General features: G+C 40.2%; 1 protein-coding gene across 12 annotated transcripts in view; it reads left to right on the top strand.

Annotated features, from left to right (window-relative positions):
- Positions 1 to 21,234, top strand: part of MBD5 (methyl-CpG binding domain protein 5) — a 137,269-nt gene that overhangs the window by 90,641 nt on the left and 25,394 nt on the right. For 6 of the 12 annotated variants that reach the window (XM_071746378.1, XM_071746376.1, XM_071746387.1 and 3 more), the window contains 4 exons: positions 4,568 to 5,249; positions 9,270 to 9,372; positions 9,970 to 10,150; positions 13,045 to 15,186. In XM_071746378.1, coding sequence (XP_071602479.1) covers positions 5,137 to 5,249; positions 9,270 to 9,372; positions 9,970 to 10,150; positions 13,045 to 15,186 — 2,539 coding nt within the window. In that variant the 5' untranslated portion in view covers positions 4,568 to 5,136. The remainder of the gene's footprint in view (positions 1 to 4,567; positions 5,250 to 9,269; positions 9,373 to 9,969; positions 10,151 to 13,044; positions 15,187 to 21,234) is intronic. The other 6 variants (XM_071746383.1, XM_071746381.1, XM_071746385.1 and 3 more) reach the window with 3 other exon arrangements.

The following is a 21,234-nucleotide window of genomic DNA, read 5'->3' as shown; positions in this document are numbered from 1 at the left end:
GAAACTGTTTTAATATGTAGGGTTCTTACCATCCACATGCAGGATGGCAAGGGCTGGCTGAGCTGGGGCATGTCCAGTGGGCTACTGGTAAAGATTGCTGGCTGTGGTTGTAGAGATAGGTACAGTGGCCTGGGGTCTTGACTTTTTTGTGATTTATGAGTGAATTCATCCAAATCATCATTTTGTAGAGTGGTTAAATTGGAATCTTTCAATCCTAAAAGATTCCAGAGCATCAAAAGTTGTAGAAATTAGGACTGCATATGCCTTGTTGTAGTACATAATGAAACTGCCCTTTATACAGTTCAAAATAATTTAATACCAAGGCTAGTTGGACTAGTAGAAACTGATTCAACAGTAGGGTAAATTAAAATGTGTAATTTTAATTAAATCACTGGGTGCAGATCAATGTTTGGTTGTTTCAATGTATTTTTAGTACTCTGTATTTACAAATAACACGAAGATGTCTTCTCAAGGCAAAGGCCAGAGTTTATCATGTGTACAGCAGCATTTAGCTCTGGATACCCATACAATGAGATAAGATTGAAGGAAGAAAGGTTTTCTTTATACTTTAGGCACATTTGTTTGTTGAAGCACTCGCCTAAAAATAGGGCTTCATAAAGTATTCAATACCAATCTAATTAGACAAGAGAATGCTTCTTTTCAAAATGGAAAAGCATTCCCCAAAAGTGATGCAACATTTCTATCTCATTAGGTGATACAGGAGAATCCTAACTGATTGCTTTGGTAGACTTAGATTAATAATGACCAACTGAAAACTCAATAAAAACTCATTTTAACTCTGCATGCTTTGAAAATAATGCTTTTTAAGAAACTAAAACTTCCTGTTAGTTCTAAAACCCCAAGACAGCCAGTCAAGGGCATTTCTATTTCTGAATATATTTTGCAGGTTTTTCTGTGACAGAGAGCAAAACCTGGGAAGTGAGTTTGCTATTTTTACCTGTAAGCACAGTTTTGTGTAATTTCTAGGTGTCTGCAAAACTTTATACCCCCAATCTGGCTATTCCATAGGTCAGCACCAGGTTTTGTGCATCAGAGAGTTAATTATTGATCATAGAATTAGCCAGATTTTTGTGAGCCATGGAACTGTTGGCAAGACAGAAGTAATGGAGCATCTTTGCTACAGCAGACTGTCCAAATTTGTCTTTACTGGCTTTATGTCCACTTACTGATAAAAGAAATGTTCTGTCAGCATTGATAGATGTGATAGATGTGATGCAAACTATCAGTAACTAATTTAAGTTTCTTTTTACTTTGTGTCAGCTTTGTATTTCACCACTTGCCTAAGTAAACATTAGCAGCTGAGTGTGCAAAGAGCCTTCTTAAAATGCAAGATTTCCAAAAGTTAAGATGCTTGCATTAAAAATTGAAAACATACTTTCAGCATATGAAAATTAAGGAGGAATTTTCCATGGAGGCAAGGGGTTGAGGGGGCTAAAGGAGGGAAACAATTGAGTGTAGGGTTTTTTTGTGTAGTTCTCCAATGAAATATTTTTAAAGCATATTGTAATGAAACTGAACTGCAAACCAAATCCAAATGGCATGTCCTGGCACACAGAAAAAAAAAAAAAAAAAAAAAAAAAAAAGAAGTAATTGATTTAGATGTGGAAAGTTGTGTTACTCGTGAGATAACATGAGTTGTCTGGAGTTGTTATGAGATTACAGAGAAGAGGTATTTATTACATGGGCTGATGAAAATCAGGCCTCTGGATATAATCCAACGTCCAAAATACTTTGGATTTGCTCCAGAGTCCAAATACTTTCTAACCCAGTTCAAAGTACTTCAGTTAGGATATTTGGATGGAGAGAGGGGAAGATGGTGCATCAGAAGAGACAGGGGCTTTCTGCAATCAAGTTGGGAGATGCTGGGCTGGTAAGAAATGTAAAATCTGGGATTTAAATGTTGTCCTTCCAAAACAAACACCAAACTTAACAGAGAGGTTCTGCTGTCCCCTCCTGTTATCCCTGTCAGCTTGCAGCTTCTTGTCTAGGCCACTTCATCATATAAAATGTATTCTAAAAGCATCCTGTGCCATGGGTAGGGTGACAAAGAGCCAGAGCCAGCCTGGTGTAAGTGACTTTCAGCCTCTGTCTCACTGCTGTCCCAGCTCCATTTCCTTTGGCTGATAGCTGCTTCTTGGGGAAAGGCAGAGGGTGTCCTTTGCTGAACCAGATTTGAGGGGCTTAATTCTCCTTGGAGAGACCTCTACTAATCATAACTTCTCTCTGGTGTTATGCAATTAAATAAAATAATGCATATCAATTCCACCCAGGCAGTGTGGAATCAATATTTGTATTCCTTTCCATCACTCAAACCTGTATGTTACTTTACAGTTCTTCAGTCTCTACTACTTCTCAAGAAAAAGTTCATTCAAATAAGAAACTTTGAAGGTTATGATGGAAACAGCCATTTAATTCCAGTTACTGAGTACAAATGTTTAAATATTTTCTACAGGAGAAGGGGTGAATTCTTTTACTCCTTATGGTGCTATTTCAGGTTGTCTGCAGTATAGAAAAATGGTTTGTCCACTTAGATGATGATGAGTGTAATAGTGGTGATGGAATGGGATGGCAGCTGAGGCAGAGCACTGCAGAACCAGTAGAAATATCAGGTTACTTCAACATGTCCCTTGCTGCTTGTGCAAAAAAAGAAATTGGTGGCTGTTATTTTCCCATACTGGATCCAGTGCAATTGCCCTAAATAGCAACATGGGCTACAGCAGGACTGGGCTAAGAGCTGAGCAACCTCCTCTGCACTCTGTGCACCAGTGTTTTGAGTTACCTGTTTTCTGATTTTACTGTATTATTGAAAGTTCATTCTGATTTAAAATAATAGGGGAATCCTTCCCCCATTTGGCCTTCCATGAGACCTGCAATAAAAATGCCAATGCAGCCTTCAACAATCATGCTGAAACTTCAAGGTAAATTCTGCCTTGGCTTAGGTGAGACATCATCTGCTGCCACCTTAATCACAGTAAAACCAATCCAACACCAAAAGTGCTAACCTGAAAACCCAAGAGGACTCAAGAGTCCTGATCTGCTGCCATGTGTTTCCAAATCCTCTTTCTCTTTACCAGGTTTAGAAATTAAAAGCCAGATTGTTTTCGTAGGCAAGGTGTTCCATGGGACACTGACTCCAACCTTTGCTGGCTGGTGCTCAGTCACCTCCCTGTCTGTGAGCAAGATCTTCTCATCCCTTCCACAATTTTCACCGACCAGGAATTACTTGGAGTGCTCCAGAGTATAAAAAAAAATCAAAATAGATCCCTGCAAAACAGTGTTGGGCTGTGCTAGAAGTCTTTGTCCAAGGATATGTGCCCAGTCAGCTCCTTTCTAGTCCACCTCTCCTTGTAAATACCATGGCTTTTTTTTTTTTTTTCCCTTTATGCAGTGTTTTTGACATTACATTTCCAAGTAACATATCTAAAGAGAATGTAATGCATAAGTGTACTTAAGGGAATATTTTCAAGGACTGTATTTATGCCTCTGTAGTCTTCCTTTAGTGGTCTTGAAGGAGCTGTTGTTAGTGTTAAAGACAGCTGCTGGGTGTTGCTGGTAGTGCTGGTGCAAAAATCTTGCAGGATCCTAAGTTTTAATGTTCCATTTCTATGTCAAAAAATCTTTTCTTATTAAAATTGGTCAGGTCTGTGGTAACATTTACCATGTTTGCAATGTTCATGTAATATCAGTGTTAGGAGTAAGGCAGAAATTGACACATGATTCCAAATTAAAGCTGTAAACATCAGCACTACAACAGTCATCAAGGGCATCTTTCATTTGAGGTTGAGGGTTGTTGATTTTTCTGACGTATTTACTGTTGGAATCACATATTCTGTCTTTGTCTCACTGCAATAAAATGTCTGATTTCAAGAGTAAAGTCTCACCTGGTCAACTTGAAAAACAGTTTTGGGTGAATAACACAGTTATTCTGAAGTTCTTTCAGGAGGACTTGCTCATACAGTATAACCATGGGAGGGGGAAATTATTTCTTCTGATATTCAAATTTTTTCATAGGTATTCTGAGAGGCGTGCATTGGTGCCAGCTGTTCCCTTTTTATTACACAATTTTCTTGTAAGAAATGATTATTTTAATTTTGTCTAAATGCAGGGATTTTTCCTATTTTATGGATATTATCAAGCCTAGAAGCAGCTTCCTTCACATTAAATTCATTCAGTTTTATAACCAATTTTTAAAGGGCATTAATCCAGCTAGTCATCTGTTGATAATTCTGAACAGAAGCATATGTGAAACTACTCAGTTAAAAGATACATCCTTTAATTCACTCCCCCAAACTCTCCATTAACTATTTAATGACTGTTGTACTCTCCTAGCTTTTAAGATGTAGCTCCCATTGCATCCACATATAAATAGAATCTGCTGCCAGGATAATATTTACCCTAAGCCTTATTTTGATGTTCCATTGACATTTGGAAGTTTGATTCCAAGCTCTTTAAATGGATGCAGCTGTGTGCATCTTCATGAGTTACTGAACTGGACTAAAAGACTTGAGAAAATGGCTCATGTGTTTTCTATATCTTTATTTTTCAGGCTGCTTTATTGGAGCCAGGGAGTCATGAAAGAAACTCAAGAAGACAACTTGGATAATGAACGGAAGATAAAAAGAAAACAAAAAGAATGTGGCATATAAAGGGTATAATACCTGGAGGTATTAGATCTGACTCATATTTATAAAAATGAGACGAGCTTTCAGAAAATACAAGTTATCTTAGACAGTCATCAAGCTTGGAGCCATGCTGTTGAACTAGAAAGTCTCCTTTTCCCCATTCTCCTTTCTGACAGGTAACAAAGGATTGGTGAATTATGATTTTCCCAAGTTGGAAGCACTAATTTTTATCTATATAGTTCATCCTTATGAATATATAAGGAGTTAAACATTGCATATTTAATGTGGATTATAATGGGAAACTGACTCATTAACAAAAATGGCCACTTTTAAGGACTTGGTTTCAAACTGAGCTGGAGCCTCCCAATGCACTTTGTCCAGTTTGGGGAGAGGTGTACTGAAAGGCCTTCTTTGGGAGGCCATGATGACATGTAGTAAAAGGATATCATCTTACTGTTGATATCTTTGAAGACTCATAAACAGAAACAGAAAAATGAATGGTGGAAAGGAGTGTGACGGAGGGGACACGGATGGAGGGCCACCAGCAGTGCAAGTTCCCGTTGGTTGGCAGCGACGGGTGGACCAAAGTGGAGTGCTCTACATCAGGTAAGGTGGTCTCAGAGGGCTGCTTGGGGCTTTCTTCCAGGTTTGTCAGACTCTCTGGGGAAGCAGTGACTCCAGAGGCTCTTCTTTTCCAAGTGTGAGGTCATTTTTTTTTTTGATCGGATTAGTGGAGTCCACCTCTAGCTGAGCCGTTTTCATGCCCTTAACAACTCTCAAATTTAATATTGCTTGCTCTCAAAAACCTGATAGTCCTTACTATACATTTTGCTTTAGGCACGAAGAGTTCTTCATTACTTGTTAGTGTCCTATGGATTTTAAAGCTGAGCAGCAGGAGATTTACCCTTACTTAATATGTTTTTTATTCAAACTTTTCACAATGAAAATAACTGGAGGTTTAGTTACATGCCACATCTGAGGTGGTGATGAATCCCTGCTGCCTTTTGTCTGCTCCCATATACATTTTTCTTTCCTTTCCTTTCTTTTCCTTTCCATGGGCTTTTTCTGAGAGCCTTTGTTGATGGAATTCAAAGCAGTGTTCAGGCATGAAAACATTTTTTGGCAGGTAAGGTAAGGTAGGACTTCGCTGTCAGCAACAAGCCTGCAGCTCTGTTCTTCTGTGTCTTGGAATTTAGTCCTGGCATTCTGTAGTTGCTTTTCCCTAAGTGGGTTCTGGGTTTGTGTTCCAGATCTCCATTTATACCTGTTTTGTTTGCTTACTCTCTTTCTAAAGGAAATGTAAGTGGGGTAACTGCTTAGTAGCTGCAGAAAACATCAGATTTTATGTGGCCTGTGAGGGTTCTGTGTTTGGTATCAAGGGTATTCTCCAGAAAGATTTACCTCTGTGGCTTTCCCCCATTCCTCATGTAGAAGAAACAAGAACACAGGCCTAAATCCAAAGTTTTAGTTATTTTGTTTATTTTGTGTGCTTATTAGGATTTTTTTTGCTTGGAACATTCACAAAGAAATGCATTGAAATTACAGTTAAATGAATGTTCAGACAAACAGACTATAAATTGAATGTTATTGGAAAAAAGATCAAAGTTAGCTTTAACAAAATATGGGCACATCAGGTTTGCTTCACAGAAGTGTAAGTGATTATCAGTCTGCTATTTGTTTAATCTTATTCCGCTGTTCTGTGAGTAAAACAACCACTTATTCACCTATTTTATGTTATTTCCAAGAGAAAATTCTTTAATGAGTCAAAGCATACTCCAATTTTACACGAAACTACCTTGAAAGATCAAATGCATTCCAGGATTTCTTGTTTATATTTTCAATTAGCAGAATCAAACAGAATCCATGTCAGTGATATGCATGTCAAAGACAAATCACCTTCCCCTTCTATTTCTCATTACAGCTATAATTTACTGGGCCTCTGCCTTAGTTAAAAATCAATGAGAAAGAAAAAGTTGTGGGCTTGTTTCTTTTTTCCCATCATCTCTATATCCAGGCATCAGGTCATATAAGGCTTTGTTATTTCTGTATGCCTCATTTCTGGTGGCCTTCCCTAAACCTTTCTGATTAAGGGAAGATGCTTAGAGTGGTCCACAGCTCTTAAATTCTCATTTGGTGATGAGCACAGAGTAGGACATGTTGGTTGGAAGGGATGGAAGTCCAACAGTCCAACCTCTTACTTGACTTGGAGCATCTCTGGCACTTGGTCATGTCAGGCCCTTGGTTTCAGCAGCTGCACCTTCAAGGACTGAGTTGCCAGAACCTGAAAATATCCACAGAATTTACTGAGAGAAGGAAAGGTCAAACCATATCGACTCCAAAGCTATGCAAGGGGAAATTAGTGTATATATTAAGATCTGACATGATTTAACTGGAATAGATGATCCCAGCTGAATAAGGACTCATTCTGCCTTATAAAGCAAGCACACTTTTTTATCAACAGTTGCTTTGGATTAAATCCATTAATTAAGTGGTTTTCATTACCTGGTAAAAAGCACTCCATTGAGTCTCAGTGCTTTTCTTACAGTGCTGCTGCCTTACAGTGGGATCTAAACCTCTTCTCCAGCTTAGTGTTCCTGGATAGTCATCTGTGGAATAAACTGAGAAAAGCTCCTTATTAACAGGGCCATCAGGGACTGGTGGTTTCACAACCATCAGTAACAGATCCTGAGACAATTTATAATGTTCTCCTTCTTGTTTCTTTTGGGAGGCTTAAAACTTCTGGATGACCTCACTGCTGGAAAAAATCCCCAAAACTGGTAGTTTCTTACAAAGGAAGCTGTGGATTATCTTTGCAGTGTAGAAGCATGAGGAAACTTGGCACACAAAAGATGCTTTGCAATTCCACGTGTCTGCCCGGGAACAAGGCAGAAGCAGAAAAATCAGGATTGAAAAAAAAATGTTGTTGGATTTTTTGGACAAATAACCATGCACATCTGTAGTAGGAATGCTGCCTCCCACATGCCACGGATTCAGTGGACTGATCTGTGCCCTGCTGAGAAGTGGGAGCATTCAGAACTTCCTTTACACCCCTGACCATCACTGTGTGAGCCTCACAGGTCTCCTGGTTCCAGGCTCCAGTCCCTCCTTCTGCCTGCACTTGCTTGTGTGTGCCCAGACAAGCTGCATGCCAGGGAAGGTTGTTTAAAATCACTTTATTCTAGAAACAGGAGGGAAAAATGACCTCTGATGCTATGGCTTTACTCCTGCTGCTTATTAGGCCTTTTTTTGCCAATTCAAATGGAATGGCATCCTGACTCCAGAGCCTGTTCCCAGGGGTGCCATCTAACAGGAGTTTTTAAGCATCACAGGAAGTGTCCACAGAGATTTTGCACATCAATAAATAGACATAAGGATTCATTTCTCCCTGCTCACCAGGTGTTTGAATTTAAGAAAAGGAAGGTTTGACTCTGACTTATCTATCACTTCCTACCTGTATTGTTATTTTTAGGTTGCTCTTTTATCTTGCATATTCTGTCACTCCAAGACACGTTTGGCCTGGGCAGTTCTTTCTGAAATAACAACTTCAGGGCAATTCAGACAAATAAATTATTTGCTGAAACTGTCAGCATGACTTCAAAAGTCCCTTGCAGATGTTGCTTTAAATGTAACTTAGTTCTTCTGCAGAATTAGGTGTTTATACCCTGGGTTTTAACTGCAAAAGTTCATGATAATTTGGAATTTTGGCTGTTCTCATGATCTCAAATATTCCACTTAAGTTGTTTTTGTTAAAAGAAGGGCTATTTACAGCTGCCATTAAGAACCAGTGTTTTAGCCAGTCCTCATAAATTACTGTATTCTTTCCCTGATAAACAGTTTAGATGGCAAAGTAATAAAAAGCAATCTGGAAGGTAGAGGCTTGTGACATGAGAACTTTTTTCATCCTATGAATTAGTGATTTTGCCGTAACAGAATCTCCAGTGTCCTATTTTTGGGTAGGAAGATAATGATTTTCTGGTGGGAGTTATAGAAACCCGAGTGCACTTCATCAGAAACTCACTGGACTGGCTTCTTGGTGTAATATTTCTCATTTTCAGTCAGGAGGTTAAAATTTCAGCTGAATGAAGCCAAACTTCATGCAACCAAGAGCCCCAGCAGTTCTGTCACTGTGCCCCCTTTTCTGTATGACTTTTCTCATACTTCTTGAAACACACTTTTGTGGTTTTCCTTTTTAAATTAGGTTCCAGTCCTAAAAAGTACAGATGACTGTCTGGCCTGCAGTGGTGTGATGGAGGGGGAGGAGGTCCCTGGGGACTGCCCTCTGCCTGTGTTTCTCTTTATAGGAGAAAGGAGGGAGAAAAATAATCTTACAGTCTTATTAAGGCTTTCAAGCAGGACTGTAATGGGAATAGTAAATATCAATAATCTTAGTTGTTTTCTTTTCTCTACACTTGCTGTGTCCTTTAAAATGTTGGGGAGGGGGGGGGGTTGAGGGCTTATTTTTGTAAGAATCATCTCAGTACTCACCTAAAAGCAAGAAGTGCTATGAAACAAAATATGAAATCTTAGCTGTGTTATTTTAAACGTTCTCTATGTGAGCTGATAGAATGGGAGATAGAAGTCATGAGCTATCAATAGCTTGTATTCATCATTTCTGTTCCCTTACAGTCCCAGTGGGTCTTTATTATCCTGCTTGGAGCAGGTGAAGACTTACTTGCTGACTGATGGAACATGCAAGTGTGGCCTAGAATGTCCTCTTGTTCTTCCCAAGGTAAAGGAAAGCATTTTGAATTTCTGTGCTCTAATCCTTATCAGTTATGTCAGCTGATGTGCTATGCTGTGACTTCATCTCTGTTCACATCATTTATATATAAAATGAGATAAGTGGTGTACATCTGAAGATTTACCATACAATACAAGGTGGATTTCCCTTCTGCCTTCTCCCTTCATGGAAAAGATCTGACTTGGGTCTTATGGTGTTTTAACATTTTCCTATTAAGTTGGAGAGACCTAGCATTGACAATGTCAAGTTAACACCTGAGAATCAGAACACTGACTTACAGGATAGCTTCAGCTTCACAATTTTATTGTCTGTGCACAGACTATGAACTTTTCTGCTTAGTGGCAGGGCAATCCCAAACCCACATGGTGCTTTCTCTTTTTTTCTCCCTATAACCTGTAGTGAGGAGTGCTCTGGTTCTATTGCCAGCTGACCACTTACTGATCATTTTGAAACATACCTAAAGGTATCTCTTGAGCAGTGGAGGAGCAGCACTAAGGAACGGAGGCAAATTTAATTCTGTGTAAACTTCCCAGTGAGTTTGCTGCCTATAATCATGATTATAAATGTTGGCATTTTTACTCCCAGGTCTTTAATTTTGATCCTGGAGCTGCTGTGAAGCAGAGAACTGCTGAAGATGTTAAAGCGGATGAAGATGTCACCAAACTATGCATACATAAAAGGAAAATTATTGCTGTGGCTACACTTCATAAAAGCATGGAAGCACCACATCCCTCACTGGTTCTCACTAGTCCTGGTGGTGGAACAAGTGAGTAAAATCACACTGAATCATTTAATGACCTCATTTTAAATAGCCAGAGTTAGGATGCAGAAACAACCCCAAAAATCTAATGTGTCTGTGGGTACAACAGTAAACAGGTTCAAGGAAAAAATGGAGGTAGTAATTAGAGAGATGGAGGTAGCTAGAAAATGAGCCTAAAAAGGAGGTCATCCCAGACTAAGAGCATGATTTTCTTGGAAAAGATATCAGATTGTTCAAGACAAAGAAAATACATTAGCTCTCATCTTTTGGAACTGTAGTAATATGTCTGATATTCTGTCACATGGGAAATTAGAGAAGCAGAATAAAGTGATTATAAAGGGATTAGAATGTGGCTAAGGACTTGGCTAAATGGGAAATCGTATTGCAAGGCAGAATATACAGCTAGGGAAGATCTCTACTGTAATTTCTCAAGGATTATTTTTGGAGACCAACCCGGATTAGCATTTTAATCACCCATATCAACAAAAAAATGAGGTAATTTGTTGAGGGATGAAGTTGACAGATATTATCAAAACAAGAGATCAAAACATATTGGATAACTGGGAGGTCGCTGGGACCTGGAGTGAAAGAAAAGGCATAGCAACAAATCCTGTTAATTGTTAGGTTATTCACCTGGGGACTAGGGAAAAAAAAAAGCTATTAGCTGTAAATTATTGAGAAAGAAGACTTAGATATAGGAGCTGATCAAGGGTGCCTGTGAGCAGTACCAGATGGCAACATGGTGCAGATCACTGGGACTCTGAAGAGTCAGAAGCACAAATAAGAGAGGAGCACCCAGTGCCCTTGTGTGCTCACTGCCTTCCTGTGCCCCTCCCAGCACCCAGCTGAAACAGAGCAGAGGGAACTGCAAAACCTCTTCTAGGAAAGTCATCTGAAAGTGTTTATTTAGCTTGTTCAGCCTAGCAAACTGGTGGCTGGAAAGAAATAACGTTGCTGTCAGTAAAGACAGCAGGAGAATCAGCACCAGCAAATCAAGCTCCTTAAGCTGAAGGACAAGGTTAGCACTGAAAGAGGCAGCTCCAAAATCAGGGTTGCACTGAAACTTCACCTGGAAATGAGGTGCTTTCTAAGGATTACAGGAGGTTCTGAAGTAGCCTTACAAATCCAAATCGTTAGGACAAAGGAGTGAAGCCATTTTTAAGACAGAGCTTAGGAAGTTTATGGCTCTCTGCAGTGCTGCATCCATCTTCTGGGAAATGGCCCTTTCTATCTGAGAGATTTTTTGCACCCCTATTGTAATAGTAGCTGGCTGGTTGCTGACCACTCTGTAATGGAGGAAAATTTTAAGAATATAAAAATAAATGTTAAATGTCAAATATATCAACAGTCCTAAGATTTCGTTGCCTTTCATAGTCCTGCTTTGCTCTTACATTTTCAAATTGCTATTTAAGATTTTAAATCTTTGTTTTTAAATTGTTTTTTGTAAGGTAGTTGTTTTTTTTTTTAACAAAAGGTGGATTTTCCCAAATTACTATTCATCTTCCTGAGTGATTTATTTTTAATTCTCTATTACTTAAATTATATTTGTTTTCAAAAAATTAGCACAACGGAGGGGAAAACCAGCTAAATGTTAAAAGGCACAAGGCATATTTATTTGTGCCATCTGACCTTCTCTGTTGATCAGAATTCTGTGCACTAAGCAAAGAAGAAAATTTCCCAATAAATTCCCTTATTAATGAAATATCTTTTCATGTACACCCATTAACATTTTACTGTTTGCTTAGGCCCAGCATTCCAGGTGAGGGCTCGTGTAGGTGTTTTGTTTTGCAGCTCAGCCTTTAGATTTGTCCCCTAACTGAGACTTTGGTTGTATTTTGGGAAAGATAATATGTTTGTTTCTGTCATGCTGTAGCTAGTTGAACAAATAGGATGAAGGCAGGATTGTCAGTGCCATCTGTCTCCTATGGCCAGGCTGAAGGAAAGAAGGGAATTGGGTTCTTGTGAGTAGAGGAATTTAAAGGCACCTCTGAATTTGTTTGAAGATGAAATATTTAGCTCATTACTCAAGTTTAAGTTTGCATATTCAGAGGCTGCATGCCAGGGATGCATTCGTTTTCCTTTACTGAGCTCACACTGCAAACTGAATTACAAATTCCCAGAGCAGCAAAACTGGCAGAAAGTTCCCCAGACTTGGAGCTGCTCGTCGTGGTATTCTACGAGTAAAACAGTGGAAAAAAGACCTTTTTAAATAAAGCTGATAGTAGCAGACAGAAAAGGAAAAGTGGTCTTGTGCTTTTAGGGAAGGTTGGGTCTCAAAAATGACATTTACCTGAAATGTTTACGTTGTGGAGGGGTTCACATCTCTCTGCAAATACCCCAGGGGAAACAAGAAGTCTAAACCCTGGCTGGGCTGGGTTGCTGTGTTCCTCCTGTACTCAATAGATGGTGCCAGAGGCTCCCTTTCTCTTCCACAGTGATCACCAGCTCCTCCTGCCAGCTCCTCTGGCTATAGCCAAAGTGGTGATGCTGGAGATTCAGGACACCAGAGGAGATGGTTAGAGACCAAAGACAAAAATGGGGGGGGGAAAAAAAAAAAAAAGACTTTTCAGGAATTGGTGTTTCAGAAGGACCATGCTAAAATCAATGTGTGTAGGTAGTGAGTGGGCTTGAAATGTAAAAAACAGAAGGTTTAAAGTTGTCCAAATTTATGCAGGTTTCACCTGGGATATGGAGGAAAAGGTCCACACAACTGCAGTGGGTAGCAGGGGAGCATTCACCATTCCAGCAGCTAGTGGGGAGTTTAGGGATTATTTCTGTTGAGGCAAAACTTCAGCCAGAAGGTTTTCTAGCTTTTATGAATATTTTTACACGCAGTAGTTGCGTGCTGCAATGTGTGATACCAGATTTCCAAGTAGTAACTGTTGTGTTTTTAATATCAGGTGCAACTCCAGTAGTTCCTACTCGAGCAGCAACTCCCAGATCCATGAGGAATAAATCGCATGAAGGAATTACAAATTCTGTGATGCCAGAATGTAAGACTCCTTTCAAGTTGATGATAGGGGCATCTAATGCCATGGGTAGGCTTTATGTGCAAGAAATGGCTGGAAGCCAGCAACAAGAACTTCATTCTGTCTATCCTAGGCAGAGATTGGGTAGTAATGAACTTGGACAGAAGTCTCCGTATCGTGGCAGTCATGGTGGGATGCCCAGTCCAGCTTCATCAGGATCCCAGATCTATGGAGATGGCTCGATCTCTCCTAGGACTGACCCACTTGGAAGCCCTGATGTTTTCACAAGGAACAATCCCACTTTTCATGGAGCACCCAACTCTAGTCCTATTCACATGAACAGGACACCTCTTTCTCCACCATCAGTAATGCTACATGGTTCTCCCATACAGTCATCCTGTGCAATGGCTGGAAGGACTAATATACCTCTCTCCCCTACCTTGACCACAAAAAGCCCAGTAATGAAAAAACCCTTGTGTAATTTTTCAGCTGGTATGGAAATACCACGAGCAATGTTTCACCATAAACCGCCCCAAGCTCCGCCCCCACCTCCTCCACCACCTTCTTGTGCTCTTCAGAAAAAGCCATTAACATCAGAAAAGGATCCACTTGGCATACTCGACCCTATTCCCAGCAAACCAGTGAATCAGAATCCTGTTATCATTAACCCAGCTACTTTCCATTCAAACGTCCACTCTCAGGTACCCGTGATGAATGTAAGCATGCCTCCTGCTGTCGTCCCTCTGCCAAGTAACCTTCCTTTGCCAACTGTCAAACCTGGTCACATGAACCATGGAAGTCACGTTCAAAGAGTTCAGCATTCTGCTTCAACTTCCCTCTCTCCTTCACCAGTGACATCCCCAGTCCACATGATGGGATCCGGGATCGGAAGGATCGAGGCTTCTCCCCAAAGATCACGTTCTTCCTCCACATCATCAGATCATGGCAATTTCCTGCTGCCTCCAGTAGGGCCACAGCCATCCTGTACTGGTATCAAAGTCCCTCCCAGGTCCCCAAGGTCTACAATAGGGTCACCGAGACCATCTATGCCATCCAGCCCTTCCACCAAGCACGATGGACTTAATCAATACAAGGACATCCCTAACCCATTAATTGCTGGAATGAGTAATGTGTTAAATCCTCCCAACAATGCAGTTTTTTCTACTGCATCAGCTGGAGGTGGTTCCTTGAAGAGTCAGCCTGGTTTGCTGGGAATGCCTTTAAATCAGATCTTGAACCAGCACAACGCTGCCTCTTTTCCAGCAAGCAGTTTACTCTCAGCAGCAGCCAAAGCACAGCTAGCAAATCAAAATAAACTTGCTGGTAACAACAATAACAGCAGTAGCAATTCTGGACCTGTTGCCAGCGGTGGCACCAACGAAGGACACAGCACTTTAAATACCATGTTCCCTCCTGCAGCCAACGTGCTGCTCCCAACCCCCACTGAAGGGCAAAGTGGCCGAGCAGCACTGCGAGATAAATTGATGTCTCAGCAAAAAGATCCCCTGAGAAAAAGAAAGCAGCCCACCACCACGGTGTTGAGTTTGCTGAGACAGTCTCAGTTGGACAGTTCTGGAGTTTCCAAAGCTGGCTCTGAGTTGATAAGAAAGCAAAGTCAAAGCTCCTTTCCCATCAGTTCTATGTCCCAGCTACTTCAGTCCATGAGTTGTCAAAGCTCTCACATGAGCAGCAATAGTACCACCAGTTGTGGGAGCTCAAACACTGCTTTACCTTTCTCTGGTAACCAGATGCATTTTGCAGACACCAGTATGAACTCTGGCAGTCTCCAGAACTCACTGGCACAGAGTTTACCCCTGCGAGGGGAAGGTGTGCACTGCCAGAACACAAACACTAACTTTGTCCACGGTACCAGCCCGGGCACCACCAACCATCTTGCAGGTTTAATAAATCAGATGCAGGCTAGTGGGAACTGTGGGATGCTCAGTCAGTCAGGAATGGCTTTAGGAAATTCATTACATCCAAACCCACCTCAGTCAAGAATCCAGGCATCCTCCACTCCAGTGATACCAAACAGCATTGTTAGCAGCTGTAATCAAACAAGTCCTGAAGCAGGTACGTTTCCTTCTAAAAGGATCCCCCTATGTTTGACTGCTTGGAAATATATGATGACTGTTTTTAAATGGGTTCCTTCCACATATCTACTCTTGAAATTTGAGTTCTCCAATATGAAAAGTATCCCTATCTCATGCTGATCTCCAGATACCTAACAACAAAAAAAAAAAAAAAAAAAAAACCAAAAAAATAAAACAAATAAGAAAAAACAGTGGTAGACTAAAAATATATCTCCCTTTCTCTGCACAAAATCATCTTGGCCTCCTTCCTGTGACAACTCTTGCTTCTATTAATTTGCACACACTCTGCATAAATAAAATCCACGTGCTTTTGTACTGGTCCAGACCTCAGCTTTTGTAAAGTGCCCAAATAAATTGGGTTGGGTTTTTGGGGTTTTTTTTGGCAGCATTTTCTGCTGCAACCCTAGCATGCTCTGGCCAACCTGGCAGTGTATGTCCAGGTCATACCATACGTGTGTCCTTTTTTCCTTGCATTAAAGGGTTGGTGTTATCAGAGACTGGAACAGATACTAGGAGTACAAAAGTTTACAGAACAACCCTTTTCAGGGACAGTGCTGGGGAGTGCCAAGTCTTTGCTTGCCTTTATCATGGTAATTTTACTGAGCTGGTAATTAAATGGTTGAATAAACTGTATATACAGTTGGAAGATTATAGTGAGATTTCCTGGTTTATTCATCAGTGAAGAGTTGGAAAGAAAACAGGTATTCTGCTGGTACTGCCTCCCTGCTGTGTAAAGATAAAAGGGAGACAGCTCAAAGAAATGTATATTTCATTTAACTACTACTACTACTGGTTGAACAAAGTGTGCTTTTTTTTTTTTGAAAGGTGGTACTATGTTAATTCCTTAGCAGAAAGGAAGCTTCCATTTGATATTTTACCCTTGCAGCTTGGTTAGCTTTCAAAGTGGGTGTTTGTGACACTCACAACCAACCCACATCAGGTCAACCAGACAGGACTGGAAGGGTCCAAGTGGTCTCACTCATTAGCCCAAGAAAGAACCTGATGTGTGTGCCTGAGTTTCTTCCAAAAGAGCTGTTTGTTCTTTGAAATACAGAAGTATATAGAAAATTAATTGTATTAAAATAGTGTTCTAATACTATGCTACTCACAGTTTCTGATTACTTTTAAGGCTTTCTCTCCGTTCCTGTGGGGGAAAAAAAAGGCATTTTTCTTTGCTATATTGGTGGCTTGTGTCTCAAGCAAGCAGCTCTTAATCCTTGCATGAGTTTTTTGCCTTGTCATGCTGACAAAGAGGAGTATTTCCTGATGTAGTCTCTGAGACTTTGTACTTTCTTCTGAACAGAACAAAGGTCTGGTTTTGCTTTAGGAGCTTGCCTCCCATCCCCTCTAAGCATACTGCTACCAGGAGCTCTTTGGCTTTCCACCTCCATTGAGACCAGTAGGGACCAGTCTGTGGCTTCTTCTGTCACTGTCCTCCTGGCTGCTGAAAGCTGTGACATTGCTGCAGCCCTGGACTGAAGTAACCTGCCCTCCAGGGGACAGAAAAAACTGAATTTTAGGTGAGATCAGAGCCCAGTGGTGACCATCAGCAAGCTGAGCTGTAGTTATCCACCCCGTGTGGGGTAAAGCTTGAAAAAAGTCAAGATTCCTGCACGAAATTCAGGCTGGAACTGATTAATAGAAGTTCTGCATTGCAGAAAAGCTACCAATAAAAGGTTGCTTCAAGTTAAGGTGAGCTTCAAAAACCAAGAACCCAAGTTCATCCCCATGTGGCATCTTCTTGTCCTTACCCCATCACTTTGTCCCTGCCAGGTGCCACAGCCCTGCCCTGCTTTGGGGTGGTGGTGGCTGGGACCTCTCAGGAAGGCTGCTTGGGCTCCAGAGCACAGCTTGGCTTCATTCCTGGGTTAGTTCATCTGAGCCTTTGCTTGGATCCCCAATCCCTGGCTGTAGGGAATTCCTGAATTCCTTCCCCAGAAGACAGATGCGACGGAACAAACCTATGGATGTGTCCAAGCCCCACGAAGAGAGGTTTCAACAGCAGCAGCCAATTCAGTTACCATCAATATAGGAACAGAAATCTGTGTCTAAACCCTCTGGGAACTCCTGATCTGCTGTGGTGCTTCTATAGGATGGGATTTCTTATGCCCTGGACATAACTGATAGAATTATAGCAATATATAGAGAGCCTTAAACTGACATTTCCTTCTTGTCTAAATGATAAATGTGTATGCCAAGGCCAGAAAGATTGGAGGATGTTCTCTTCCTCACTACTCAAGGGGTTCATTTCTTCTTTTTGATGCTTGCAAAATCTGTGTTTAATGCATTTATTAGCAACTGTGATGGCTGGGAAGCCTAGAGACCTTGAGTTTTCTTCTTGAAGATGAAATTTCAGGTTCTCTTTGTGTTATTCCCAGGGGCAAGACCCTAAACCAGTGCAGAAACCTTCCTCCAGCCTCCCTGAGGCATCCCAGCAGCACTGAAGATCTAAATATAATCCAGAGCTGGGAAAAATCCAGATAGGGGCGTTTTATTGTGTTTGAAGGAGAATGGAAATATTCTTTCCACCAAAAAAAAACAAAAAAACCACAAACATTTGAGTATTTTGCATTAATAATTAATAAAAATTAGTTACCAGGTATGTAGACAAAACTGATCAGAGATTTATTGTGAATTATTCTGCACAGAGGTGTTAGAGAGCTGATGGTTTCACATCTGTGGGGTGTCAACTGGGCATCTGAGAGCAGTTTAGCTGAGTAAGATGTCTTCAGGAAACTCTTGTTTTCATGTTTGACTTTGTGGTTTGTTTGTTTGGTGTTTGGGGTTTTTTTTTTCTTGCTTTCAGTATTTTAATTGCTAAGTCTGTTTGCAGTTTCTGTGCCAGCATTCAGAATAGCTGCTAATCATAAAATAGTTCCTGAGAGAAAAAAATACTGAGACTCACCACAATTAGATAGCTGGTTATTGCCTAAGCTTTTAATTATCTTTTAACCACTCAGACCAAGTTTTATTACTCTAGCCTTTGGTTTCTTCTTCTTCAGATAATATCTTTGGTTTCCAGGTAATTTTCAGTACGAGTGTGATGGAATTAAAAATTAACAAATAACAAAAATAAAAATTTCTGTTTAGACTTTTGCTGTATTCCAGTTTTGAGCCCTCAAAGACCAGTGATGTTCAATTTTTATGAATCATTTTAGTCTCTCAGTTCTGTAGTATTTGGATTGCAAACTCTGTTTACTAACAGCTGTCCTATAGGAGGAACCAGGGTTCTTGACTAATTTGGAATGGTGTTAATATTTCTGATAACCTCTGACATTGTGTTCCTCATTAATTCCTGATGCAAACTAAAGGTAGAACCCAGTTTGGCAGCTTCAAGATTTATTCATTAAGCAGTTTTGCCTTTCTCTGGATTTGTTTGTTCTTTCTGTAACTGGGACAGTGTCACTGTCTGATGTATCTTTATTGTAGAGTCTGGCTTTTTCTTTTTATTTCTTTTCTTTCTTCCTTTTGTATGTGGAGAAAATCTGTGTGTGTTGAACTTCCAACATGCAAATCCATGAAAGCAACGTGCATAAATGATGGGGTAGATGAAATCAAGAGAAAAATATTTGGGGAAAAAGCTCTATACAAAAACAACAACAACAAAAAAAAAATATATATATATATAAATATAATAACCATAACAAATAGAAATAAAGATAAAAAGTCATCTCAAATATCAGAACATCAGAAATACAAAAAACTCAAGGACTAGAAGTTTAGTAATGACAAATAAAGGGCAGATTTAGCAAAAATGTCCCTTCCTTAGACTCAGAACATTCATTTTTACTGGTGAAATGTTCAGAATAGAAAACAGTGAAATATAATAAAATAGGGAAGACCACACAGGACCAATACCAATGAGTGAGGAGCTTCCATCCCACTCCAAAAGAAGTTATTTTAATACAGCCAAGTGCAGTGTAATATAATTGGGAATGGAACATTGCCTTGGAAAACAGTAACTCAAAGAAAGGGTTTTGGGAGCTCTGGTTTAATAAACATAATGCAAACTGTCAGATCAGTGATGCTGAAAAAAGAGAAAAGAAAAGAAAAGAAAAGAAAAGAAAAGAAAAGAAAAGAAAAGAAAAGAAAAGAAAAGAAAAGAAAAGAAAAGAAAAGAAAAGAAAAGAAAAGAAAAGAAAAGAAAAGAAAAGAAAAGGGAAAAGAAAAGAAAAGGGAAAAGAAAAGAAAAGGAAAGGAAAGGGGAAAGGAAAGGGGAAAGGAAAGGAAAGGAAAGGAAAGGAAAGGAAAGGAAAGGAAAGGAAAGGAAAGGAAAGGAAAGGAAAGGAAAGGAAAGGAAAAAGGAAAGGAAAGGAAAGGAAAGGAAAGGAAAGGAAAGGAAAGGAAAGGAAAGGAAAGGAAAGGAAAGGAAAGGGAAAAGGAAAAGGAAAAGAAAAGAAAAGGGGAAAGGAAAGGAGAAAGGAAAGGAAAGGAAAGGAAAGGAAAGGAAAGGAAAGGAAAGGAAAAAGGAGAGGAGAGGAAAATTAACTCAAAGAAAGCTAGAAAAAGAGAAGCTGGGTAGAACCTTGGAGACCATAAAAATGGGAATGTGATGTGGAACTGGAGGTGCTCCTGGCTCATTGAGAAAGGCAGTGAGGATGTGGTGTTCTGGCTAGTGGTCACTCCTCATGAAAGGTACAGAAATAGCAAGGATTTCAAAGCAGGACCACAAAGGGGATGTGGGTGGTTGCCAGCCAGAGCTGTAAGCCCTGGGAGCTCACCTCCCACACTGAGCTGCTCAGCAAGCCTGGCTCTGAGGTATTCCAGCACTTGGGAATGCCTGGGAATTAAAGTAGCCAAGACATAGTATCACTTCCTATAAGGATTTATACTTGGGCAGTGTCTGAAAAAGTTGAGGGCTGAATTATTTGGCTCTGGTGAGATCCTCAGGGCTCTTCCTGAGAGGTGTTGTAGCTACACAGACCCCATCATTGCCACTCCATCCTTCCTCCTCCTCTTTAAACTTGATCCCAGGGCTGTGAGTAGCCACACTCTGACCTCCCCTGCTCCTTGGGGCCCCTCAGGCACTGCCCTACCCAGTTTGTCAAGAGCAGTGGTGTTACCTCTCAGGTAAATACCAAGATTCAAAGTCCAGCTCTGCTTAGTGAGCACATCTCCTGCTTAGACACACAGCTTGAGTTTTTCTTGTGTTGTTTTGTTCCCTAAAAATTGGGGTTTGCCAGTGACTCAGTCTTTCAGCTAAGCAGACTCTTAACCCCATTAGTGTTCCAACTGCCATACTTCTTCTAGAAATTTAGATGAATAAAAGGTAAAGGATTTGTAAAATAGGCAAATAATGCCAAAAGTTTAATCTTACTTTACCAAAGATCAGATTGGGAAGAAAAACTGAATAAATTTATGAGATTTCCCAGGCATACTCAGCTCTCCACATCTTCTGGAAGTGTTCTCAAGCAGTTCAGGGGTTAGAGTGAAATTTAGGTGAATAAAAGGTAAAGGATTTGTAAAATAGGCAAATAATGCCAAAAGTTTAATCTTACTTTGTCAATATTAGATTGGGAAGAAAAACTGAATAAATTTATGAGATTTCCCAGGCATACTCAGCTCTCCACATCTTCTGGAAGTGTTCTCAAGCAGTTCAGGGGTTAGAGTGAAATTTAGGTGAATAAAAGGTAAAGGATTTATAAAATAGGCAAATAATGCCAAAAGATTAATTTTACTTTACCAAAGATCAGATTGGGAAGAAAAACTGAATAAATTTATGAGATTTCCCAGGCATACTCAGCTCTCCACATCTTCTGGAAGTGTTCTCAAGCAGTTCAGGGGGTAGAGTGGGGACTCTTGAAAGAAATAATTCTTTCCATTGAATTTTTAGTTTCCAAAACCAGCAATAAGATGTTTTAACTCATCTGCAATGCATCTCCCACAACTGTGAAGGGGGGAACGCTGCAGGATGAGATCAGACTAAGTGCCAAAACTGAGTAAATACTGAAGGACTCTTCCTTCATTTGTGTGCTGTTGTCTTGACAGCTTTCTACTAGCAAAGTGCTTCTGCTTTCTGCTAACAGCT

This window comes from Heliangelus exortis, chromosome 6 (assembly GCF_036169615.1).
Source record: "Heliangelus exortis chromosome 6, bHelExo1.hap1, whole genome shotgun sequence".
Lineage (NCBI taxonomy): Eukaryota > Metazoa > Chordata > Aves > Apodiformes > Trochilidae > Heliangelus > Heliangelus exortis.
This window is presented reverse-complemented; position numbering and strand designations above follow the sequence as displayed.